Source organism: Microcaecilia unicolor, chromosome 10 (assembly GCF_901765095.1).
Source record: "Microcaecilia unicolor chromosome 10, aMicUni1.1, whole genome shotgun sequence".
Lineage (NCBI taxonomy): Eukaryota > Metazoa > Chordata > Amphibia > Gymnophiona > Siphonopidae > Microcaecilia > Microcaecilia unicolor.
In genome coordinates this window covers 33894767-33918230 of record NC_044040.1, presented here as the reverse complement: position 1 = coordinate 33918230, position 23464 = coordinate 33894767, and the positions used below count along the sequence as shown (strand labels likewise).

The 23464-nt window shown below is 45.7% G+C and overlaps 1 protein-coding gene across 2 annotated transcripts in view; it reads left to right on the top strand.

Annotated features, from left to right (window-relative positions):
• The window catches only part of CPED1 (cadherin like and PC-esterase domain containing 1), a 183191-nt gene that overhangs the window by 53973 nt on the left and 105754 nt on the right, over positions 1 to 23464 (top strand). For both annotated transcript variants that reach the window (XM_030216576.1, XM_030216577.1), the window contains exons 5-6: positions 3434 to 3584; positions 22260 to 22428. In XM_030216576.1, the coding sequence (XP_030072436.1) occupies positions 3434 to 3584; positions 22260 to 22428 (320 nt within the window). The remainder of the gene's footprint in view (positions 1 to 3433; positions 3585 to 22259; positions 22429 to 23464) is intronic.

The following is a 23464-nucleotide window of genomic DNA, read 5'->3' as shown; positions in this document are numbered from 1 at the left end:
TGACGTCCTGCACGTACGTGCAGGACGTCAGACTCACAGAAGCAGAAGCCTGCGCGGCCACATTAGTGATCTGCAAGGGCCGACTTCTACATGGAATGTTGCTAGTGGAATAGCAACATTCCATGTAGAATCTCCAATAGTAGCAACAGTGGAGGAGTGGCCTAGTGGTTAGGGTGGTGGACTTTGGTCCTGAGGAACTGAGTTCAATTCCCACTTCAGGCACAGGCAGCTCCTTGTGACTCTGGGCAAGTCACTTAACCCTCCATTGCCCCATGTAAGTCACATTGAGCCTGCCATGAGTGGGAAAGCGCGGGGTACAAATATAATAAAAATAAATCAAGCACAGCTCTTGAGCACATGCCCAGAAAGCCAGAGGGGGTAGGAGGAAGGAAGAGGTGCCGGTTGCTTGTATCTCCCCCCACAGGTTGGCAGTGTGCTGGAGCGGCCAAGCTCCCGCTTGGCTCTTGTGCTTTCGAGGACAGCACTTGTGTCTACAAGTCTGCCTTCGCCTTTTTACCATGGATTTTAAATAAATATATAAGCTTGGAAGACACCTTGGGTTGTTTTTCTTTCCACTCAAAGTTCACTGCCTCTGATTTTGTTTTTCTTGCAAAATAACTGAGTCCCCATATTTGATGCTCCTCTTGTCAAACTGTTCAGAAGTAAAGTGGGGAGCAATGTGGCTGTGTATGCATGTATGGGAGTCTCTCCTGGTACCACAATAATCATGTATGCTGTTGGACAGAATCGATTTATTAGCGCACATTACCTAAAAAAGTTAACGTGGCTCTCACGTTAAATGTGCATTATTCAGTTAGCACGTGCGCTAATGCAAATGTGTTAACTGAATGATGCTTTTCATGCTCATTCCCCTCCTATACCATGCCCTCTCTGAAAAATATTTTAAATAATATAAATAATGCACGCTATCTTCTGGATTCTATAAATGGCATGCAAATTTGTGCACACATAATTGTGCGTTATCCTGAGCTGTGTCTGTAATTAAATTGGCTAATGAGCCAATTAGTGCCAATAATCAATTTGTAGGCATTAATTGGCAACAGTTTGGATTTGCATGCACATCTTGCTATGCGCTATTCTGTAAAGAGTCACTCAAATCTTATAGCATGCAACTCAAAAGGGGGCATGGCCACGGGAGGAGCATGGGTGAGTCAGGGGCATTCACTGAAGACGCATGCAGTATTACTGAATACCGTGGATTTGTGCCTAATTTATGCACCAGGTTTAAGTTGATGTAAATCAGGGGCGTAGCCAGACTTCGGTGGGAGGGGGGTCCAGAGCCTGAGGTGAGGGGGCACATTTTAGCCCCCCCCCCCGCCATTGCCGACCCCCCACCACCAACAACAACTTTGCCCCCTCTGCCGACGACCCTCTCGACCCCCCCTCCCACCGCCAACCCGCCGTTGCCTACCTTTGTTGGCAGGGGACCCCAACCCCCCGCCAGCCGAGGTCCTCTTCTTCTCGCAAAAGGCTTCCTTCTGTTTCTGACGTCCTGCACGTTACATATATTCAGGTACTTATTTTGTACCAGGGGCAATGGAGGGTTAAGTGACTTGCCCAGAGTCACAAGGAGCTGCAGTGGGAATTTAGACCTTATTTATCTATGTTGGCAAGCTTGTGTATATTATAAATGCTAAAAAAAAGGGCTATGGAATAATGCCAGTGAGAGAGGCTGCCAGCAGCGTGTGAGGTACAACTGATACAAAACCTCTGGGCATTAAAAAGAGAGGAGACTGGAAAAATATCAACACGGTGCAGCTTCATGTGGAAACTCTACTATCAAACCTATGCTTTTCACAGTGGGCAGAGAGCATTCCTGTTAATTTTTTGAGTTTCAGCATCACATGGCAGCTAAAAATTCTATATTTCTCTCATATTTTGGTGCTATGTTTTTACAGTGAACATTTCAACCTACTCAGTTTTCAAAGGGGTGGAGATGTCATTTAAGTTGATCCAGTTCCAAATGTGCCCTTGAGTCAGAGCTGACTCCTGGTGACCACATATGAATGCATTCACCTTTCTTGGTCCTGTGTGTACTTTTATGCGTGTAACACAAAAAGTATTGTGTATCTGGATTTTCAGCAATCGTTTGACAAAGTGCCTCATGAAGGACTCCAGAGAAGTCAGAGATACAGTTAACTCAAGGTTAAAAATTTTTAATCATGACATTAACCTCAATTAAAAATTGTAATTGTCCAACAGCCCTAGTAAGTTATAGACTACAGTACAAGTTTAAAAAATCCAGACTGCTCGGGGATTGGGTCATTCTGGATTTTCTGGATTCTTAGACAGTACTTTTAAAATTCCAGTCCAGCATCTCTCTGTGTCTCTCTTCCCCATCCAGTGTCTCTCTTCCCCATGAAGCAGCTCTCTTCTTCAAAGGAGGGGGCCCAGATCCCCAAGGCCCCAGCTGTGACTACGCCTCCCCCTCCTTCCCATTTGTCCCCTCCCCCGCATGGTCTGTCATCTCTCCCTCCCCTCCTGGCCCTTCCCATGGCTCTTTCTCACTCCCCTGGTGTACAATACCTTATTTTTTTATTATTTTTTTTTTTTTATTAACTTTTTACATTTATATCCACCAACAAAAATGTATTGGAAATATCAGAAATTATAATAGCAATATAATACATTATATCAAGCTGATATAATCTTAACATAAACATTATAATTTGTCCACAATAAGTACAATACCTTTTAAGAAGTCTTCTGTGCTGCAGCACCCGTGGCAGCTTTACTCACAGCCTACCTACAGCCTGTACTGGGTCTTTCCCTCTGGCCAGTCCCACTCTTCCTGATGCAAGAGCATGTTGTTGCAGCACGGAAGACTTCTGAAAAGGTATTGTACACTAGGGGAGTGAGAGAAAACCATGGGCAGGGCCAGGAGAGGAGGGAGAGACGCTGGACCTTGTAGAGGGGGGTGCAGGAGGGAGGGAGAAGGTGTGCAGTACTTGTAGTCAGGATTGTGGGCTGTCCGAATGTTGCAATTTTTAGGGGTCTGGGTTCTCAGGTGGTCTGGATTTTTGGCATCCGTATTTTTGGACTTCTACTGTATTATAATTTATGTGCATATTTGCATGCTCCATCCAAAGTCCACCCATGCACACCCAAACTGGCAAAGCGTCCTGCAACACAACATTGTGTGTACTTTTCCACTGGTGTTCTATAAGAGGGCACGTACATGTATAAATGGCACTTACACGTGTAAATAACTAAAAGACCACCATTTTTGTGTGTTCTACCACCAAAAACTAGGAGGCTTCTTATACTGTAAAGTGAGTGGTAAGATGAAGGCTGCATAATCTCCTGTGTACCGTCCACTGTTGAATAACTAGGTATAAAAACCCCACGGCAGCTGGCGTTTAAAAAACATGCTGACTGCTATGGACTGAATATTTGTTTGTAACTGTTTCAGAACTGCGTATTCCAGTCTCTCCATCTGTATGCACCGGTCATTCTGCACCGGCAGCCCATGATCTCTCCGAGGCTGGGAGGTCACAGAGGAATGCTAAAAGCTCACCCGCTGCAGAGCTCAAGGACTGGAGCCAGCCCGGCATTACCCCATGGTAAGCTAATCCTCACACCTCCTTCCCTTACACTTCATTATTTCTCCTTATCTACATGCTTCACATTTCTGTCTATCAGATGTGGAGAAATCTGAACAGCATTTCAACCTAGCTGAGCACAGAACCTGCCAAGCTGAGTTTTGCTGACAAGCAGTGAACAATACCATAGGCAGTTATTAAATACCTAATTATGTTGGTCGTATCTGCCAAGAACAGACTGTCTATGTCCCTCTTTCTTGCACTGTGTATCAGGGGATCTGTGTTCTATGGACTATTCCAGGGTTATGCCTAGCAAAGAAGCACAGCCCAAGTCCTTTTTTTTTTTTGTTACATTTGTACCCCGCGCTTTCCCACTCATGGCAGGCTCAATGCGACGGGCCATGGAGGGTTAAGTGACTTGCCCAGAGTCACAAGGAGCTGCCTGTGCCAGGAATCGAACTCAGTTCCTCAGTTTCCCAGGACCAAAGTCCACCACCCTAACCACTAGGCCACTCCTCCACTGTTGCTACTATTGGAGATTCTACATGGAATGTTGCTATTCCACTAGCAACATTCCATGTAGAGGTCAGCCCTTGCAGATCACCAATGTGGCCGCGCAGGCTTCTGCTTCTGTGAGTCTGACGTCCTGCACGTGCAGGACGTCAGACTCACAGAAACAGAAGCCTGCGCAGCCTTCTACATGGAATGTTGCTAGTGGAATAGCAACATTCCATGTAGAATCTCCAATAGTAGCAACATTCCATGTAGAATCTCCAATAGTATCTATTTTATTTTTGTTACATTTGTACCCTGCGCTTTCCCACTCATGGCAGGCTCAATGCGGCGGGCCATGGAGGGTTAAGTGACTTGCCCAGAGTCACAAGGAGCTGCCTGTGCCAGGAATCAAACTCAGTTCCTCAGTTTCCCAGGACCAAAGTCCACCACCCTAACCACTAGGCCACTCCTCCACTGTTGCTACTATTGGAGATTCTACATGGAATGTTGCTATTCCACTAGCAACATTCCATGTAGAGGTCGGCCCTTGCAGATCACCAATGTGGCCGCGCAGGCTTCTGCTTCTGTGAGTCTGACGTCCTGCACGTGCAGGACGTCAGACTCACAGAAACAGAAGCCTGCGCAGCCTTCTCAAATAGTATCTATTTTATTTTTGTTACATTTGTACCCTGCGCTTTCCCACTCATGGCAGGCTCAATGCGGCGGGCCATGGAGGGTTAAGTGACTTGCCCAGAGTCACAAGGAGCTACCTGTGCAGGGAATCCTTGATCACCTCTTTATGAAATCATGTTTTTGTTTCATAGATGCCAGTATCCATATCTTAGTGCTTCAATGTCCCATCAAATAGAGGGGTCCTTTCAAAAAGCCACAGTAAAAAGTGGCCTGTAGTAGTGTAGGCGCGCCTGTGAAAAGGGCCTCTTTTTTTTCCCCCTGAAAATGGACGTGCGGCAAAATCAAAATTGCCTTGTGTCCATTTTGGGTCTCTGACCTTACCACCAGCCATAGACCTAGCAGTAAAGAATTTGGGCGGTAATGACCTACGCGCATTGGAGGCCAGTTGGCGCGCGTCCGCTACCGGCGCCAGAAAATAAAAAAATATTTTTCAGACGCGGAGTGCATCTTTTCCCTAAAGTATTTCTCTACCTGATTTTGTGCAAAGGGACAACATGGCGTTGCAGCATATTGCTTCTAACAACTTTTATTGAGTTTCACAATACTGCCGCATGTTTTCTGCTACTCTTCGTGACCCCTGACGCAGGCGCTGTGCGCCGAAATACGGACCGTGTCGGGTCCACCCAAAGATTGTTTAACCAACGCATATGATTAAAGGTTTTATGTCCCTTTTTTTGAAGGCTCCTGGTACTTTTTCTTTTGTAATATGCATCCAAGTGTGCAATTAACATTTCAAACTGCTTGTCCATATTGATCTTGCTACCTTGAAATTATCACAGGTGATGATCTCCAAGTCTCTCTCCTGTATAGTCTAACCCCTGTTTTGCCCGGGAAAGCATCAAGTAGGTTACTTTACTAAAAAAAAATGTAAGTTGCGTACTAGGAAGGTCAGGGCTGGGATCAGTTTGCACTGGGAGGCCATTGGCATGGTTAATTCACACAGTCCACACTCTTCCGTGATTCAGTGAGTTTAGCTCGGCATAATCTGAGCTCTGAAGCAAAAGGTTTACTTAAGCAACGTTTTAAGGCAAACAAATGAGACAACTTTTAACAACAGTTGGATTACTGCGAAGGCAAAGAAAAAATATTTTCCAACACTCACATTCTCTAGTTTATAGGGCTAAGAAGGTATTTAGTCACAATGTCCTTGACTAGGTGGCTTCCTGCCAGTGGCGTTCCTAGGGGGGCTGGCACCCGGGGCAGATCGCCGATGCTCCCCGCCCCCCCCTGATGCAGCGCGGACCGCCCCCCCCCGGCGAAAGGACACCCCCCCGCCGGGTGCACGCCGCTGGGGGGGGGGGGGGTGCCGCATGCTCCTGTCCTCTGTTGTTCGATGCTTCTTCTCTGCCCTGGAACATGAAGTAACCTGTTACAGGGCAGAGAAGAAGCATGGAACAACAGAGGACAGGCGCGCGCGGCAACCCCCCCCCCCCGGTGGCGTGCACCCGGGGCGGACCGCACCCACCGCCCCCCTAGGAACGCCACTGCTTCCTGCCCAAATGGGATGCTTCTTTGTAGTGTCTTTATAATGGTAGATCCGGGGTGTAGCCAGACCTCGCAGTGGGAGGGGGCCAGAGCCCGAGGTATGGGGGCACATTTTGGTCTGCCCCCCTGCCGCCTTGCCATCCCCCCACCCTGCCACTCCCCACCCACTGCCGCAGCAAATACCTTGGCTGGCGGGGGTCCCCAACCCCCGCCAGCTGAAGCGTTGTCCCGCGCCAGACAGTTTCACTAAAAAGAGCATGCTGGACGTGAGGGGAAGACAGGGCAGGCAACACAGCAGTGCCGGAGACTGGTGCGGGACAACGCTTCAGCTGGAGGGGGTTGGTGTCCCCCGCCAGCAAAACCAGAGGCTCACAGGAAATTTTTTGGGGGGCCCAGACCCCGTGACCCCATGTAGCCACGCCACTGGGTAGATCCCAGGAACTTCTTGATCCTTCCTGCTTCTCAGGGTTTGATCTTTTGTATCTTCTGCAGTTTTTCACTGTTTCTTCTTTATCCCCCCAGGTAGGCTGTGGTAGTGGGCCAGTTTCCCGTTCCAGTTTACATTACAGAGCTCTGGTACTGCTTTCTACTTCCTTGTATCTCCAAGTGAACTGGATGAGCTAGCCTGAGATCCTCTTCCCTTTACTGTGTGGTGCAATGGCCAAGGAAGCAGGAACAAAAGACATAGAATGGCCACATTTTCTGTCCTAGAGGTGTCTCCTCCCTCCAATACCGTACTGGCCAGGAGAGACCTCCCTTATTTCTAGAAGCTGTGAGGATAGCATTAGAGCTAGTAGGTCTCTCTGCGATCATTTTGGAGCAGGACCCTATGGATCTCTACATTGGTAATTGCTACTTCTTCACTTTCAGTTATTTGGTCCTTGGATTTCTGCATCGCAAGTACACGATTTTACATTTTTAGGATTAAAATGTAGATGTCATACCTTAGACCATTTCATTTTGAAAAAAAAAATGATCTTTCATCGTATTTACCTCCTTTGGCTCATCTACTGCATTGCAAATGTTCATACCATTTGCAAACGGCACCTTTTCCCTTCCTCTCTTCCTAATGCCAGTGAGAGGATGTTTATTTCCGGGGCAGGTTCCCAAGGTGACAGGTTAATTCTCAGTGCAGAGTTGTCTTCTGCTGCATCCCAGTACAAACACAGATGGAGCTGGGCGATCCGAACGAGTGGGGTAGGATTAAAGCCTAGGCCCAAATGTTTAGGAGGGGACCTCTCAGATATGCTAATTCTATGGCTCCCAAGACAGATTTTATTCCTGGTAAATCAGCTGCTGGCAGAAAGGGGAGGCCTGAGCCCATAGGCGTAGTTTGACTGTTTCATTTGAGGGGGGGGGGGGCAAAGAATGGGCGGAGCATATTAGCATATCATTTGCATACAGTGGTGGAAATAAGTATTTGATCCCTTGCTGATTTTGTAAGTTTGCCCACTGACAAAGACATGAGCAGCCCATAATTGAAGGGTAGGTTATTGGTAACAGTGAGAGATAGCACATCACAAATTAAATCCGGAAAATCACATTGTGGAAAGTATATGAATTTATTTGCATTCTGCAGAGGGAAATAAGTATTTAATCCCTCTGGCAAACAAGACCTAATACTTGGTGGCAAAACCCTTGTTGGCAAGCACAGCGGTCAGACGTCTTCTGTAGTTGATGATGAGGTTTGCACACATGTCAGGAGGAATTTTGGTCCACTCCTCTTTGCAGATCATCTCTAAATCATTAAGAGTTCTGGGCTGTCGCTTGGCAACTCGCAGCTTCAGCTCCCTCCATAAGTTTTCAATGGGATTAAGGTCTGGTGACTGGCTAGGCCACTCCATGACCCTAATGTGCTTCTTCCTGAGCCACTCCTTTGTTGCCTTGGCTGTATGTTTTGGGTCATTGTTGTTGGATTATTTGTAGTAAATAATTAGCAGATTTTAGTATACACAGCTTCAGCTTTAGAAATGTTAATTTCTTTCTTCATCTCTCTCTCATTCACCCCTGAATAATTCACTGCTGAGTCACTTTAAAGTTGAAGTAACAAAACATCTGTTTACTCACAGTTTGTAGTTAGATTATAATCAGACAGGCTTATATATACATATTACTATACATTTGTATTATCAGCTCCTTCCATGTGCTTAGATGGTAATGGATGCTCACACCACCATAGATCCTCTCAGGTTAGGAGAGATCATGAGCTCCATGTGCTCCATGTGCTGCATCTACTGCATCTAACCCCCACAGGAAGTTGCATAGCTATGTGACCTCTCTAAGTAATTCACATCAGAGGTCACAGAGTAATCACAGAGAAAAGATTGCTGACAGGCAATGCATGTTAAAATACAATACATTCCAACAAACCCCTTCTCATGCATAACTGTCATGCAATTATTTATTCATACAAAGTCCAAGCTTTATACGCAGATTCACAAAATGTTCTCTGGGTAACGGTTTGGTCATGATGTCAGCTGTCATCTCACTGGTGTGACAATAGTGTAGACTGATGACCCCTTCTTTCGCCAACTCTCGCACGTTGTGGTATTTCGTTGCGATGTGCTTGGTGCGTGACTGAACCTTGTCATTCTGTGACAGTCGGATGCAGCTCTGATTATCTTCCATTATCTGGATTGGTCTCTGTTCAGCTATTCCGAAATCCAGCAAAAGTTTTTCAATCCACATCAGTTCTCTGCACGCTTCCGATACAGCCACGTATTCAGCTTCTATGGCTGATCTATATTGGATGTTATCTGGTAAAGGTTCTCTCACTGTTTCATCCTTCAGAAAATCAGTGATCATGGGAGTGCTTACAACTTGGGCATCTTGCATACCTAAACTTTCAATAAGCTCATTTATTTTCTGCTTCTGGCTTAGAAGATAAGAACCATCATTTTGTTTCTCAATTTCTATACCAAGATAGTATGACACATTACCAAGTTCTTTTATCTCAACATTGAGGTTTAAACACTTTACAATGTCCTTGTACTCTTGCTCACTTTTGCTTGCAATGAGCAGATCATCAACAAAAGCTAAAATGTATGCATATTGTCCATTTGTGCACCTAGTGTACAAGCATTTATCTGCTTCACCTTGCTTAAATCCTAAATTTGTCAATATTTCATGCAATTTATCATTCCAACATTTTGCACTTTGCTTTAATCCATAAAGACCTTTGTTTAATTTACACACTAGCTGTCTTTGTTTTGTATTTATGAAACCTGTTGGCTGTTCCATGTACAAGTCTTCAGTTATTTCTCCATGAAGAAACGCTGTTTTCACATCAATGTGGTTGACTTGCATGCCTTTTGAGACTGCAATGCTCAGAAGTGTTCTGATTGTCGTGTGTTTCACTACAGGTGCAAACACTTCATCAAAATCTTCTCCATATTTTTGAAGATATCCCTTTGCCACTAATCTGGCTTTATACCTTTCCACTTTTCCTTGTGCATTCCTTTTTAACTTGAATACCCATTTGCATCCTATAGCTTTCTTGCCAGGAGGTAATTTTGTAAGAATCCAAGTATTATTTTTATCCAATGCATCAATTTCTTCTTGTGCAGCTTTATGCCATTCAGCAGCTTCTTCTGCTGGCATTTTCTCAATCTCATCCCATGTTAAGGGCTCTTGAGCTTCTGCTGACTTTGTTAGGTAAGACAGTCTTGGGGGTGGAACACCTTTGTTTTCCCTGGATGAGCGTCTGACAACAGGTTGGTCCGACCTTTCTGCATCCTCTATATCTGAGAGTCCTTCTCCAATTGATTCCCCTTCTCCAACTGTACTGTCTTCTTCAATGATCCTTTCTGTGTCTGCTTCCTCTGCCTGTTCCTCGTTAGATACAGGTGAGTTGCTTTCAGACATCTGCCTTGGTATGGCATTTATATACACTGGCATGTCTATTATGGTTCTAGTTTCATATTCTGGATGATAAGGCTCATCTGGGATAATCCAGCCTTTATCAACCCTTTTGTTTTCATCAAAACATGTAACATGTCTTATGCCAACAATGCCAGTTTTCAGATTCAAAATTCTATATCCTTTGTGTCCTGGAGCATAGCCAACTAAAATGCCCCTTTCTGTTGTGGAATCCAGCTTATGCCTTCTTTGCTTTGGTTCATGAGCATATGCTGTACTTCCAAATGTTCTTATGTGTGACAGGTTTGGCTTCCTACCATGCCATGTCTCATGTGGTGTGCGCTGAGCGCCTTTAGTTGGCATTCTGTTTTGTAGGTACACTGCTGTGAGAATGGCTTCCCCCCATAGTCTTTTAGGGAGATTGCTATCTGACAGCATACATCTGGTCATTTCCACAAGTGACCTAAATTTTCTCTCTGCAACAGAATTTTGCTCTGGTGTATAAGCTACTGTTGTGATATGCTGAATGCCTTCTTGTTCTAGAAATGTGCGCATGCTTTGTGAAATGAACTCACCACCATTGTCGGTCTGAAGAACCTTTGGTTTTCTTTCAAATTTATTGCTCACCATGGTTACGTATTTCTTCAGCATGTCTGTGACTTGACTTTTCTCTTTCAGCAAATAGGCCACACAGTATCTAGAGAAATCATCCAAGAATATTAGCACAAATCTGTTATTTCCCAATGATGGGATATTAAACGGTCCACATAAGTCACTGTGTATTAAGTCCAGCACTTTATTACTCCTATTTCCTGTGTATGCAGGAAATGAGGGTCTTACACCTTTTTGAGTAACACAGTCTATGCATTTCTCCATTTTACCAGCATCTGCACTTATCTGAATGCCGGTGGCCAGTTGCTTACTGTAAAGATCCTGGATCACCTTAAAATCACGATGTCCCAGGCGGCGGTGCCAGATTTCCGGACTACATTTACCATCATTCTTCCTTACTTGCGCCAGATGTGAGGCTTCACCTGAAATGTTCAGCTTATAAACATCATTATGCATAAAAGCTTCAGCATACACTTCATCATTTTTAGAGATTGTGCACTTACTGTTTTCAAAATGAATCACAAATCCCTTCTTATCTAATGTAGATACACTAAGCATATTGCAAACTGCTTGGGGAATATACAAGACATCACTTACAGGAATTTCTTTAACTTCATTAGACACTTTGCATTTTAAGAATCCAATACCTTTTGCTTGGATCTTAGCAGTCCCTGCGTTTGCAGTTTTAAGAATACCTTCCTCTGGACACATTTCCTGAAAGAAATCCTTAGAATTGGTTAAATGGCATGTGCTCCCCGAATCCAAAATCCAAGTACTTTCATTTGAATTATTATTTACCATAGTCAAAGATTTTTCTGCCATTAGAAAGCCCTTGTGTTTATCTTTGTCCTTCATACATTTCCTGGTTTGAAAATTCTTTAGTTCCATTGGCTTAGGTGAGCTAGAGGGAGTGTTTTGTGTTTCCTTACACCATTTAGATACATGTCCCTCCTTTCCACATGAGTAGCAAATCAGCTTGCCCTTGGGTGGAGTTTTCCCATAGCTCCGCCTTCCTCTGTTCTTTGCCAAGAAATTTGTTTCATTTCTCTCTGACTTGCTTTGAGAACACATCTCCTCAGAATCATTTATTATGCATTCCTGCCTTAGTTTTGATAAGTACATAAGTACATAAGTAGTGCCATACTGGGAAAGACCAAAGGTCCATCTAGCCCAGCATCCTGTCACCGACAGTGGCCAATCCAGGTCAAGGGCACCTGGCACGCTCCCCAAACGTAAAAACATTCCAGACAAGTTATGCCTGTTCAAAAGATTGCCCTTCAATGGCCTCATTTACAGACCTAAAAACATCAAACTTCTTTGATAGTGAGGTAAAAAGAAATGCTCTTTTCAATGCATCACACATGGGAATTCCCGAAAGTTCTAACTTTTGAAATGAAGACATAAGATGCATAATGTGATCATTACATTTACTTTTATCCCTTAATTTGGTTTCATTCAACTCTGCCAACCAAATTGGTTGCTGCTTTGCATATGTAGTTGCATACATAGTTCTCAGTTTATATAAAATGTCCTTTGGTGTATCTTTTCCCTCCACTAATATGGCTTGTTTCTCTGAGAGAGCTTCCAAAAGCATGCACTTCACATAATAGTTTGCATTGTCCCATTCAGCCATATTTTCAGCTGTTCTGTCTTGGTCTAAGCATATATTTAATCTTTTTGCTCGAAGGAGACATATGAATCTTAGTTCCCACTGCTGATAATTAAACTCAGTTAATTTAGGCACCTTGAGAGAATAGAAAAATGGTGAATTTCTTCCCTCAGCCATTTTCTTAGCCTTCTGTCTGCTGTGTGGGGGGAGAGAGAGACAGACTGAATCTTTCCTTTAAAACTTAAGAGAAAAATGTGGCCTTTTTTTCTGCCTGGTAATATTTCTCTTCTTTTTCAATTCCTGACCCCTGGGCCCATAACCCTTTTGTTGGATTATTTGTAGTAAATAATTAGCAGATTTTAGTATACACAGCTTCAGCTTTAGAAATGTTAATTTCTTTCTTCATCTCTCTCTCATTCACCCCTGAATAATTCACTGCTGAGTCACTTTAAAGTTGAAGTAACAAAACATCTGTTTACTCACAGTTTGTAGTTAGATTATAATCAGACAGGCTTATATATACATATTACTATACATTTGTATTATCAGCTCCTTCCATGTGCTTAGATGGTAATGGATGCTCACACCACCATAGATCCTCTCAGGTTAGGAGAGATCATGAGCTCCATGTGCTCCATGTGCTGCATCTACTGCATCTAACCCCCACAGGAAGTTGCATAGCTATGTGACCTCTCTAAGTAATTCACATCAGAGGTCACAGAGTAATCACAGAGAAAAGATTGCTGACAGGCAATGCATGTTAAAATACAATACATTCCAACAATTGTCGTGCTGGAAGACCCAGCCACGACCCATTTTTAAGGCCCTGGCGGAGGGAAGGAGGTTGTCACTCAGAATTGTACGGTACATGGCCCCATCCATTCTCCCATTGATGCGGTGAAGTAGTCCTGTGCCCTTAGCAGAGAAACACCCCCAAAACATAACATTTCCACCTCCATGCTTGACAGTGGGGACGGTGTTCTTTGGGTCATAGGCAGCATTTCTCTTCCTCCAAACACGGCGAGTTGAGTTCATGCCAAAGAGCTCAATTTTTGTCTCATCTGACCACAGCACCTTCTCCCAATCACTCTCGGCATCATCCAGGTGTTCACTGGCAAACTTCAGACGGGCCGTCACATGTGCCTTCCGGAGCAGGGGGACCTTGCGGGCACTGCAGGATTGCAATCCGTTATGTCGTAATGTGTTACCAATGGTTTTTGTGGTGACAGTGGTCCCAGCTGCCTTGAGATCATTGACAAGTTCCCCCCTTGTAGTTGTAGGCTGATTTCTAACCTTCCTCATGATCAAGGATACCCCACGAGGTGAGATTTTGCGTGGAGCCCCAGATCTTTGTCGATTGACAGTCATTTTGTACTTCTTCCATTTTCTTACTATGGCACCAACAGTTGTCTCCTTCTCGCCCAGCGTCTTACTGATGGTTTTGTAGCCCATTCCAGCCTTGTGCAGGTGTATGATCTTGTCCCTGACATCCTTAGACAGCTCCTTGCTCTTGGCCATTTTGTAGAGGTTAGAGTCTGACTGATTCACTGAGTCTGTGGACAGGTGTCTTTCATACAGGTGACCATTGCCGACAGCTGTCTGTCATGCAGGTAACGAGTTGATTTGGAGCATCTACCTGGTCTGTAGGGGCCAGATCTCTTACTGGTTGGTGGGGGATCAAATACTTATTTCCCTCTGCAGAATGCAAATAAATTCATATACTTCCCACAATGTGATTTTCCGGATTTAATTTGTGATGTGCTATCTCTCACTGTTACCAATAACCTACCCTTCAATTATGGGCTGCTCATGTCTTTGTCAGTGGGCAAACTTACAAAATCAGCAAGGGATCAAATACTTATTTCCACCACTGTATATACATATGCAAATGAATATGCTAATATGGAGGAAGGAATTGAAATTTACAGGCAAAATATCAGAGATGCACATTTCAAAAAGCTGACACATTTCAATTTATAAATTATGAATAAAATACTTTTATCTACCTTTGTTGTCTGATCATTTAGTTTTTCTATTCGCTTTGGTCCCAGTGTCTTCTGTTTTATGCAGTGTCTTCTTTCCAGTAGGCTTCCCTCTGCTCCCCACCCTCCCAGTCCCATCCATCTCTTGCTCCTTCCCTCTGCTCCCCACCCCTCCCAGTCCCATCCATCTCTTGCTCCTTCCCTCTGCTCCCCACCCCTCCTAGTCCCATCCATCTTCTGCTCCTTCCCTCTGCTGTGCCTGACCTCTCCCAATCCCATCCATCTCCTGGTCCATCCCTCTGCTCCCCACCCCTCCCAGTACCATCCATCTTCCCTCTGCTCCCCACCCCTCCCAGTTCCATTCATCTTCCTTCTACTGCCCCCCCCCCCACGAGGTCCAAGATCATGACTCCGTTTACCCCCTCTCTTCCTCCCTCCCTCCGGCGCAGGCAACAGTCTTCAGCTTTTTCAGCGTTCCTGGCAGCGGTAGTGATGTACACGCTGCCTTCGGTCTGCCCCGGAGGCCTTCTCTTCAAGTTCCTGTTCCCACCTATGCGGGAACAGGAACTTGGCTTTGGGGCAGAGCCGAAGGCAGCGTGTACATCGCTACCGCTGCCAGGAACGCTGAAAATGACTGCTGCCTGCGCCGGAGGGCGGGAGGAAGAGAGAGGGGTAGACGGACACGCTCCTCTCCGTCCGCTTGGCTTCCCTGCCCTCTCTGTCTGCGTCCCGCCTTCCTCTGACGTCAGAGGAAGGCGGGACACAGACAGAGAGGGCAGGGAAGCCAAGCGGATGGAGAGGAGCGCGTGCCTGCATGTGTTTTTTTTTTAAACTAATGGCGCAGCGGCGCCTCGTCGTCGTTTGGGGGGGCATTGCCCCCCTTCGCCCCCCCCCAGTCTACGCCTATGCCTGAGCCATTGCCACTTGCAGAAGTTTATCTATTCTTCCCACCTCCTGGGCATTGTCCCTCCCGTTGGCAGGAGGCGTCTGAAGAAAAGTGGTTTTTACTTGCACTTCCTCCTCGGCTGGTTTTCCTCTCTAGTCAGAACAGGACCATGTTTGCGAGAGTTTTAAAATGCATTTACATTTTAACTGATATACGCTGATAAAACACCCCTGTGCCAAAAAGAAAAATAAATTTTGAAATAGGCATTTATTGCAAAAACACAAAAACCATTGCTTCCTTAGCACTCTCACTCCACCTCCCTTGGCTTGGCTTGTATCCTCCACTCCGCTTTGCACCTTTTCTGCACGGACAGCGTGTCACACGCATTTGACGTGTGTGACACATATGTGCATATTTCATTACACTGGAAAGATTCCCGGCAGCAGGACCCGGTGTCACAAAAGCACCAACGTACACTGATTATTTGTACCTCCAAGAAAAACCACTAACTAGTGCTAAGTAAATACCTATATTTACAAATTATGAATCGCCAAAAAATGGAAACCCTAAATACAATACACTTGTTTGCTTTGCCTAAGGCCCACTAAACAGTTAATCCTGCCCTGAGAATGAGGCCAGAAAGGAATAAATTAAGGGATATTACAGAAGTTGGTGAGAGACACTACCTTCCTTTTTAAGTGCTCAGCTGTGCTTTAGTTTATTTTGGAACTGCATGTGCTGGGAAATCCTTTCAGTGCTCACCATGCTTCGCTTCCCCAGGATCATAAGACTTGCGAATGATAAAGTGGTGATAGCTTTTGCTTGTTGCGTTGGTCTGTTGGAAGGTTACCAGGATCCTCTGAACTATCAGCTGACACACAAGACAGAAGCATAGCCCAGTTTTGAAGTCTGGGGAAGCAGAACTTTTGTAAAATAGGTGCTGGGGTGAGACTGCAGGCCCAATTTGCATAGGTGCCATTTCATTCAAAATCCATTTGGGGGAGCGGCTGCTCCCCTTGCACCCTACCTAGCTATGCCTTTGACACAAGAGCTCTTTGCAGGGGTGGACTGACAGTGGTCAGGACCCCAGGCAGTAAAGGTCGTTGGAGCCCCCTTGGCCACTGCCTGCCGCCCCAGTGCTGCACCACCGTCGCCTCCCGCACACTATAGCCCCCTCCCCACTGCTGCAGTTGCCACCTCCCTTCCACACAGCCTGAGCCAAAGTGGGCCTTCCCCGGTCCTATATTGGGGGGCAGGAAAGAACCCCACTCTTTCCTGCCAGCTATTTCCACTGTGCCCGGCGCAGCTGTGTTTTCAAAATGGCTGCCGAGACTTACTGCGGTTGTCTCCTGGGTCTCGGCAGTCTCGGCAGCCGTTTTTAAAACATGGCAGTGCCGCCAAGCACTCGGGCAGAGTAGTAGCAGTGGGCAGGAAAGAGTGGGATTCTTTCTCCGCAGAGTACACTAGACCACCAGGGCCCTTCAAGGAAGGACCGGGAAGGGCTGTAATGTGCATCAGCGACAGGCAACAGGGCAGAGCCTCAGGGCCCCCTAATTCCTCTGGGCCCTTGGGCACTGCATGGTTACCCAAATGATCAGTCCGCCCCTGGCTCCTTGTGATGAAACACTGAATTTCTGCACCATATGTCTGATCTTCAAGGCCCTGAAAGGAAATGGCCCCGAGTATCTGAAGAATAGGATGATCCTCCACACACCGCCAAGGACACTAAGGTCCTCCCAAGGACTTTCACTAACTATACCCTCTCCAAAAGACATTACACAATGTGATACCCGCAAGCGAGCCTTCTCCGGAGTAGCCCCCACACTCTGGAATGCATTGCCTGAAAGGCTCCACTTAACACAAGACTACCTCTACTTCAGGAAGCAGGTGAAAGCTTGGCTCTTCAACCAGGCCTTTAATGGAAGAAGTAACTAACTTGTTAGTCTCACTCACACACACAAGGATTGACTCGGGCTGTACATACTGTAGCGGGACATGTTTATCCACTCCTACCCTAGCTGAGATAATATTTAACCATCTCTCTGACCTCACGTGCAACTTTCTTCAACTCAATCAGCTTACTTTCTAATTCTTCCTACTTTCTTACTCATCTATATGTTACAACTTTGCCTTACCCCTCACTACCAATTATAATGTTCTAGTACATATTCAGGCTTATTTTCAAAGCACTTTGGGAGGCTAAGTTCCATAGGTTTCTATGGAACTTTGGGAGGCTAAGTGCTTTGAAAATATGCCTCACATGTGTTGTCATTGCAAGTAGTATACCATGCCATACTTTGTATTGTTGTTCGAATATTTTTACTGCTCTAATTGCCTCCTGCTCATGTTTGATCTATTCTTACTGTACACCTCCTTGAGTGAATTCCTTCAAAAAGGCGGTAAATAAATCCTAATAAATAAATTTTAAAAAATAGACACAGTTTACAATTTATTCAGACTTGATATGATGCATCCCTACCATAGCAGTAGAAGCAGTTTACAATAATAAACTACAATAATCATAAGAAAAGAATGCCATAAAAAGAATCGTAAAGCACAGTCACCCAAGAGCTCACAACCAACCAAGTCAATCACACAAAGTTAAAAACAAAAACAAGTACAACATGCTCATCCTTCAATTACTTGCCAGTGATTCATGAGAAGACAAATCTCTCTCACCCACTATGGTTTGCAGTGAAAAGCCACGGAAGAGCTCCATTCATCGGATAAGTCACTCTTATCTGTGCCTCTCTCCACCGCCAACTCCACACTGCAGTCCCTCCATCTTGCTGCGCCATATACTTGGCATAGACTTCCCAGTTGGTACGTCATGCTCCATCTCTGGTCCTATTCAAATCTAGGCTACAAGCCCACCTTTTTAAGGCTGCTTTTAGCTCCTAACTCCTATTCATTTGTTGAGTACTCATGTCTGTTTTAATCATTCCCAAAAGAAATGAAACCCTTAATCCCTTATTGGTCCTGTTTGTCTGTCTTGAATAGGTTGTAAGCTCTGTCAAGCAGGGACCGTCTCTTATGTGTTTAGTGTACAGTGCTGCGTATGATATCCACTTGTGGTTATTCCACAGTAACGTGCCACTTGAGAAAGTAAATGTACAGAATAATGTCACTTTGACAGGTAAGTGGCAACAGAGCAATTAGATTAGTGGTTCTCAACCTTTCTTCTGTTGTGACACACCTGACAGACAACGTTCATGTATGTGAAATACGGAACACTATAATTCACAGCTGAACAAAGCATCTTTAAATATTTCTTGGTTTAACTGTAAGTTTAGTAGGATTTCCCTATCCCATATCAAAAAACTGTATGCAACTCATCAGTCCCAGGTTTCTCACGTGTCATACAACAATACAAATATATATTCAAATTCTAGTGTCACCTCAGTAACAGCAACATAAAATCCCTCCACTGCCAGATACTGTAAAGCAACATAAAAACCTGCAAATATGCTACTCAGAAACTATATAGCAAACAGAACCTATGGACAGCAGATCTGCAACATTTTCAGTTGGGGCTGGTGGCAGAAGTTATTATTGGAGGATCGTGGGGAAGCAGAAATAGGTGCCAATTATGGGGATTTCAAGAACCTGACTCTCAAGATTGCTGGTCTTCCCATCTTGCAGGCAGTGTGTCATGACTGTGGTTGTGACTCCACTTTCAGTCTCACCTTGTCTTCCGGTGGTCTGCTTCAGAGGTGGCTCCAGTCTGTTCTTTTCCTTTGCATTGTTGCCTCTGCTGCCACTTCCTGTGTGTTCCAAGCCTGATTCTGGTGTTTAGTGTGTTTCAAGCCTCTTTCCTGTAGTACTTCCACTTCCTGTACGTCCCAAGCCTCACTCTGGTGTTCAGTGTGTTTCCTGCCTCTGTCCTGTAGTTGTGACATCATCAGTGGAGGGCATTTATAAGGAAGTTGAGGACATTCATTCAGGACCTTTGCAAAACCAAAGTTCTCCAGGTTTGTCAGTGTGCTTGTTAGCATTTCTGCCTAGTTTCCCAGTTGGTGTGCTTGTTTAGCACTTCTGTCCCGTTTTCTAGTTAGAGTGCCTGTGTGGTACTTTAGCTTTAGTGTATCTGTTTGTCTCTGTGCTAGGGTTAGCACTTCTGCTTAGTTCTTCTGTCTGTCTGTGTGCAAGGCTTAGCACTTCTGCCTTAGTTCTGTTCAGTTTGTCTGTGTGTTGGTGTTAGCACTTCTGTCTTGGTTTGCCTATTTGCTGTCTTGTGTGTTTGTGTGGCCATCAGGCTTATTTTCGAAAGAGAAGGGCGCCCATCTTTCGACACAAATCGGGAGATGGGCGTCCTTCTCCCAGGGTCACCCAAATTGGCATAATCGAAAGCCGATTTTGGGCGTCCTCAACTGCTTTCTGTCGCAGGGATGACCAAAGTTCCCAGGGGGCGTGTCGGAAGCATAGTGAAGGCGGGACTGGGGCGTGCTTAACACATGGGCGTCCTCAACCGATAATGGAAAAAAGAAAGGCGTCCCTGACAAGCACTTGGCCAACTTTACTTGGTCCATTTTTTTCTTGCGACCAAGCCTCAAAAAGGTGCCTGAACAGACCAGATGACCACTGGAGGGAATCGGGGATGACCACCCCTTACTCCCCCAGTGGTCACTAACCCCCTCCCACCCTAAAAAACATCTTTAAAAATATTTTTTGCTAGCCTCTATACCAGCCTCAAATATCATCTTCAGCTCCCTGACAGCAGTATGCAGGTCCATGGAGCAGTTTTAGTGGGTACAGTGCATGTCAGGCATGTGGACCCAGGCCCATCCCCCCCTACCTGTTACACTTGTGCTGGTAAATGTGAGCCCTTCAAAATCCACCCGAAACCCACTGTTCCCACATGTAGGTGCCCCCCTTCACCCCTTAGGGCTATGGTAGTGTTGTACAGTTGTGGGGAGTGGGTTTTGGGGGGCTCTGCACACAAGGTAAGGGAGCTGTGCACCTGGGAGCAATTTGTGAAGTCCATTGCAGTGCCCCCTAGGGTGCCCGGTTGGTGTCTTGGCATGTGAGGAGGACCAGTGCACTACGAATGCTGGCTTCTCCCACGACCAAATGGCTTGCATTTGGTCGTTTCTGAGATAGATGTCCTCGGTTTCCATTATCGTCGAAAACCGGGGATGACCATCTCTAAGGTCAACCTAAACGTTGAGATTTGGGCGTCGCCGACCGTGTTATTGAAACGAAAGATGGACGTCCATCTTGTTTCGATAATACGAGTTTCCCCGCCCCCTTCACGGGACGTCCTGCGAGGATGTCCTCAGGAAAACTTTGGCGCCTCGTTGGATTATGCCCCTTCATGTGGCCCAGCCTTGAGCTCTGCATAGTCTGCCTCGCCTAGAGCTCAGTCTAGTCTGCCTCGCCTAGAACTCAGCCTAGTCTGCCTTGCCTAGAGCTTGTTCCAGTCCTGCCAGCCTTCAGCTTCAGCTCCAGTCCTTTTGTTCCAGTCCTGCCTGCCTACAGCTTCAGCTCCAGTCCTGTTGTTCCAGTCCTGCCTGCCTACTGCTTCAGCTCCAGTCCTGTTCTTCCAGTCTTGCTTGTTTAGTCCACTCCTGGTTGGAGGGTTTTGCCTGCTGCTGCCGCTTATCATCAGCAGCTCAAGAGCTCACGTTGTTCCTGAGTCCGTGACAGTTTGCTTAGAGCCTGAGACCATGACACACTGTTGGTTTCAAAGGAAACACAGGCTTGCTGTCTACACTGAATTTTTTGTGATACATCTCCCATCTCTTGGTTGAGAATCATTGAATTAGATGCTATTATGTAAATATGTTCCTTTATAAAAGAGGCTCCCAGAACCAACCCTAATAATGCACAAATGGTGATGCTCAAATTTATACCCACTCCAAAGAAGTTGCATATTTGGGCATGTATTCTAGGCTTGCACATGCATATATTTTGCAATTCTGCCTTCTCTCAAACTACATTCCCCATGATGCCTACACGCAGGTTGCATAAAAGTAGGCAGACACTTTCCGTGTGTGTACCTTTGATGTGCATATGTAGTCATGAAATGCTTTATCGGTGCATGAAATTACTTACTTGAAGTTGTACTTAAATTCACATTAATTATTTATTTCTCCTTGCTGACAGTTGTAGGGTAGACTCAGGGAAGGAAATTTAAAACAATTAGGGGATACAGTCAGTTTCTAAAAATGTGAAACATCTGTAAAGGAGACCTATGAATCAAACATATAAATGGCGAGTGACAGTACTCACCCGCAAATGCGCAGTAGAGACTTCCCTCTCTGTCCCACCCCCGCGTCAATACATGACAACGGGGGCGGGACAGAGAGGGAAACTGCACGAGGGGGGGGAGGGAGGGAACCGCTGACGTCGCTACCGCTCCCCCCCGAGGTTGCCGCTACCGCTCCCCCCACCCGGAGTCGCCGCCGCCGCCGCCACCCCTCCACCCGGCCCGAGCACTCTCTTCGGTATTGAACTTACATCGCCGACACACAGCAGGCAGATCAGCTGAGCTCCCGTCGGCCTTCCTTCCCTGCCTGTGTCCCGCCCTCACCGACGTTACGTCACACGAGGGCGGGACACAGGCAGAGAAGGAAGGCCGACGGGAGTTCTGCTGATCTGCCTGCTGCGTTTCGGTGACGTAAGTTCGATAGTGAAGAGAGGGCCCGGGCTGGGTGGAGGGGTGGCGGCGGCGGCGACTCCAGGGGGGGGGGGGACCGGTAGCAGCGACCTCGGGGGGGGGGCCCCTGCAGCGGCGAGGGGAGGGGTCCTTGGAAAAACCCCATACTAGCCCGTTTTAACGGGCTCAACGGCTAGTAAGATTAATAAAGTAAAACAAACAACCAACAAAAAAACAAAAACAAATTGAGCATTTTGAGCCCAAACTTAGTTCTACTTTCCAGCCATTTCAGTTTTTTACTTTCTTAGTATTATTAATTGTATTATTTTCTATAGTGTGTGTGAAAGGAACAAACTGTCTTTACTTTGGTGACTAGCTGATGATCCCTTTGGGCTTTAGTCCCTTAGTTTTGTCATCCTTTTGAGATAGATAAGACGCTAGTCATTGCTGACATTGATCACTGTCTCCTCTTCTCCAGGGACAGGACACTTGCTCCGGGTTTGCAACAGAGACCCGTACAATCTCCAGAACTATCCGCACTTATCAAAGCCTACGTGCTGGTGACGTCCTTAACACCTCTGCGGGCCTTTATTCACTCCACGGGGGCTGTCTGGCACCCACCTGACAAAAGATACTTCTCTATAAAGGTAAGGATGGGCTTTGTCACCTAGTAAGTAAGTACACAGTGGAGCATGGCTCATACATGGATAACCAGTAGGGTTGTGTGTGGAAGCCTTTAATTTTATTTTATTCTGTTTCTCATTTGTGTCACTTCATTTCATTATGTAGTCGTGCACAATGGTTGTAGTTCTCTACATGTCACCAAAAGATAGGCACTGGGATGCTGGGCAAAAAGCATGAATTCTATATCGGCAATTAAGTGCATAATTAATTACCATTACAGACTGGCGTAAGTCACCATTTACGTGCCAGCATTTAAGTGCAGCCACTTACACCATGCCAATGGCTTGTGTAAATGACCACAACTAAATGTTGTAGTTGCACATGTAACTGTTGGTAATCTATAACCTTAACACCTAAGTCCTGGGCACACCCCTCCCATCCATGCCCTCTCACATCCACACTATAGAATTTGTGTGCTGAGGTTATAGAATACTAAGTGCAGTTATGCACGTAAGTGAAAATTAGTGCAAATTAGAGCCAATTAACACCAATTATCACCAATTTGTTGTTAGTGTCACCTAACAGCTCTCTAATGCTCAGTGCTAATGGCCTGCAAATTTAATTGCGCTGTCAGCGCTGAGCATTAGGGAGCTGTTTTGAACCTAGGGGAAGAGTTGTGCATCAGGTGGAGGAGTGGCCTAGTGGTTAGGGTGGTGGACTTTGGGCCTGAGGAACTGAGTTCAATTCCCCACACAGGCAGCTCCTTGTGACTCTGGGCAAGTCACTTAACCCTCCATTGCCCCATGTAAGCCGCATTGAGCCTGCCATGAGTGGGAAAAGCACAGGGTACAAATGTAACAAAAAATAAAATTCTATAAACTGCACATGTAATTTTGCACGCTACGCATACAATTGCACATGCAAGATTATATAATGAGGGGGTTAGTGTATTCTAGACAGTGGTCATTATTGCTAAATAGTGTGTGTAGTCACACTGGGCACTACTACACATTACTAGAGTATGATATGTAGAAATATTGGGCACTACTACACAATTGT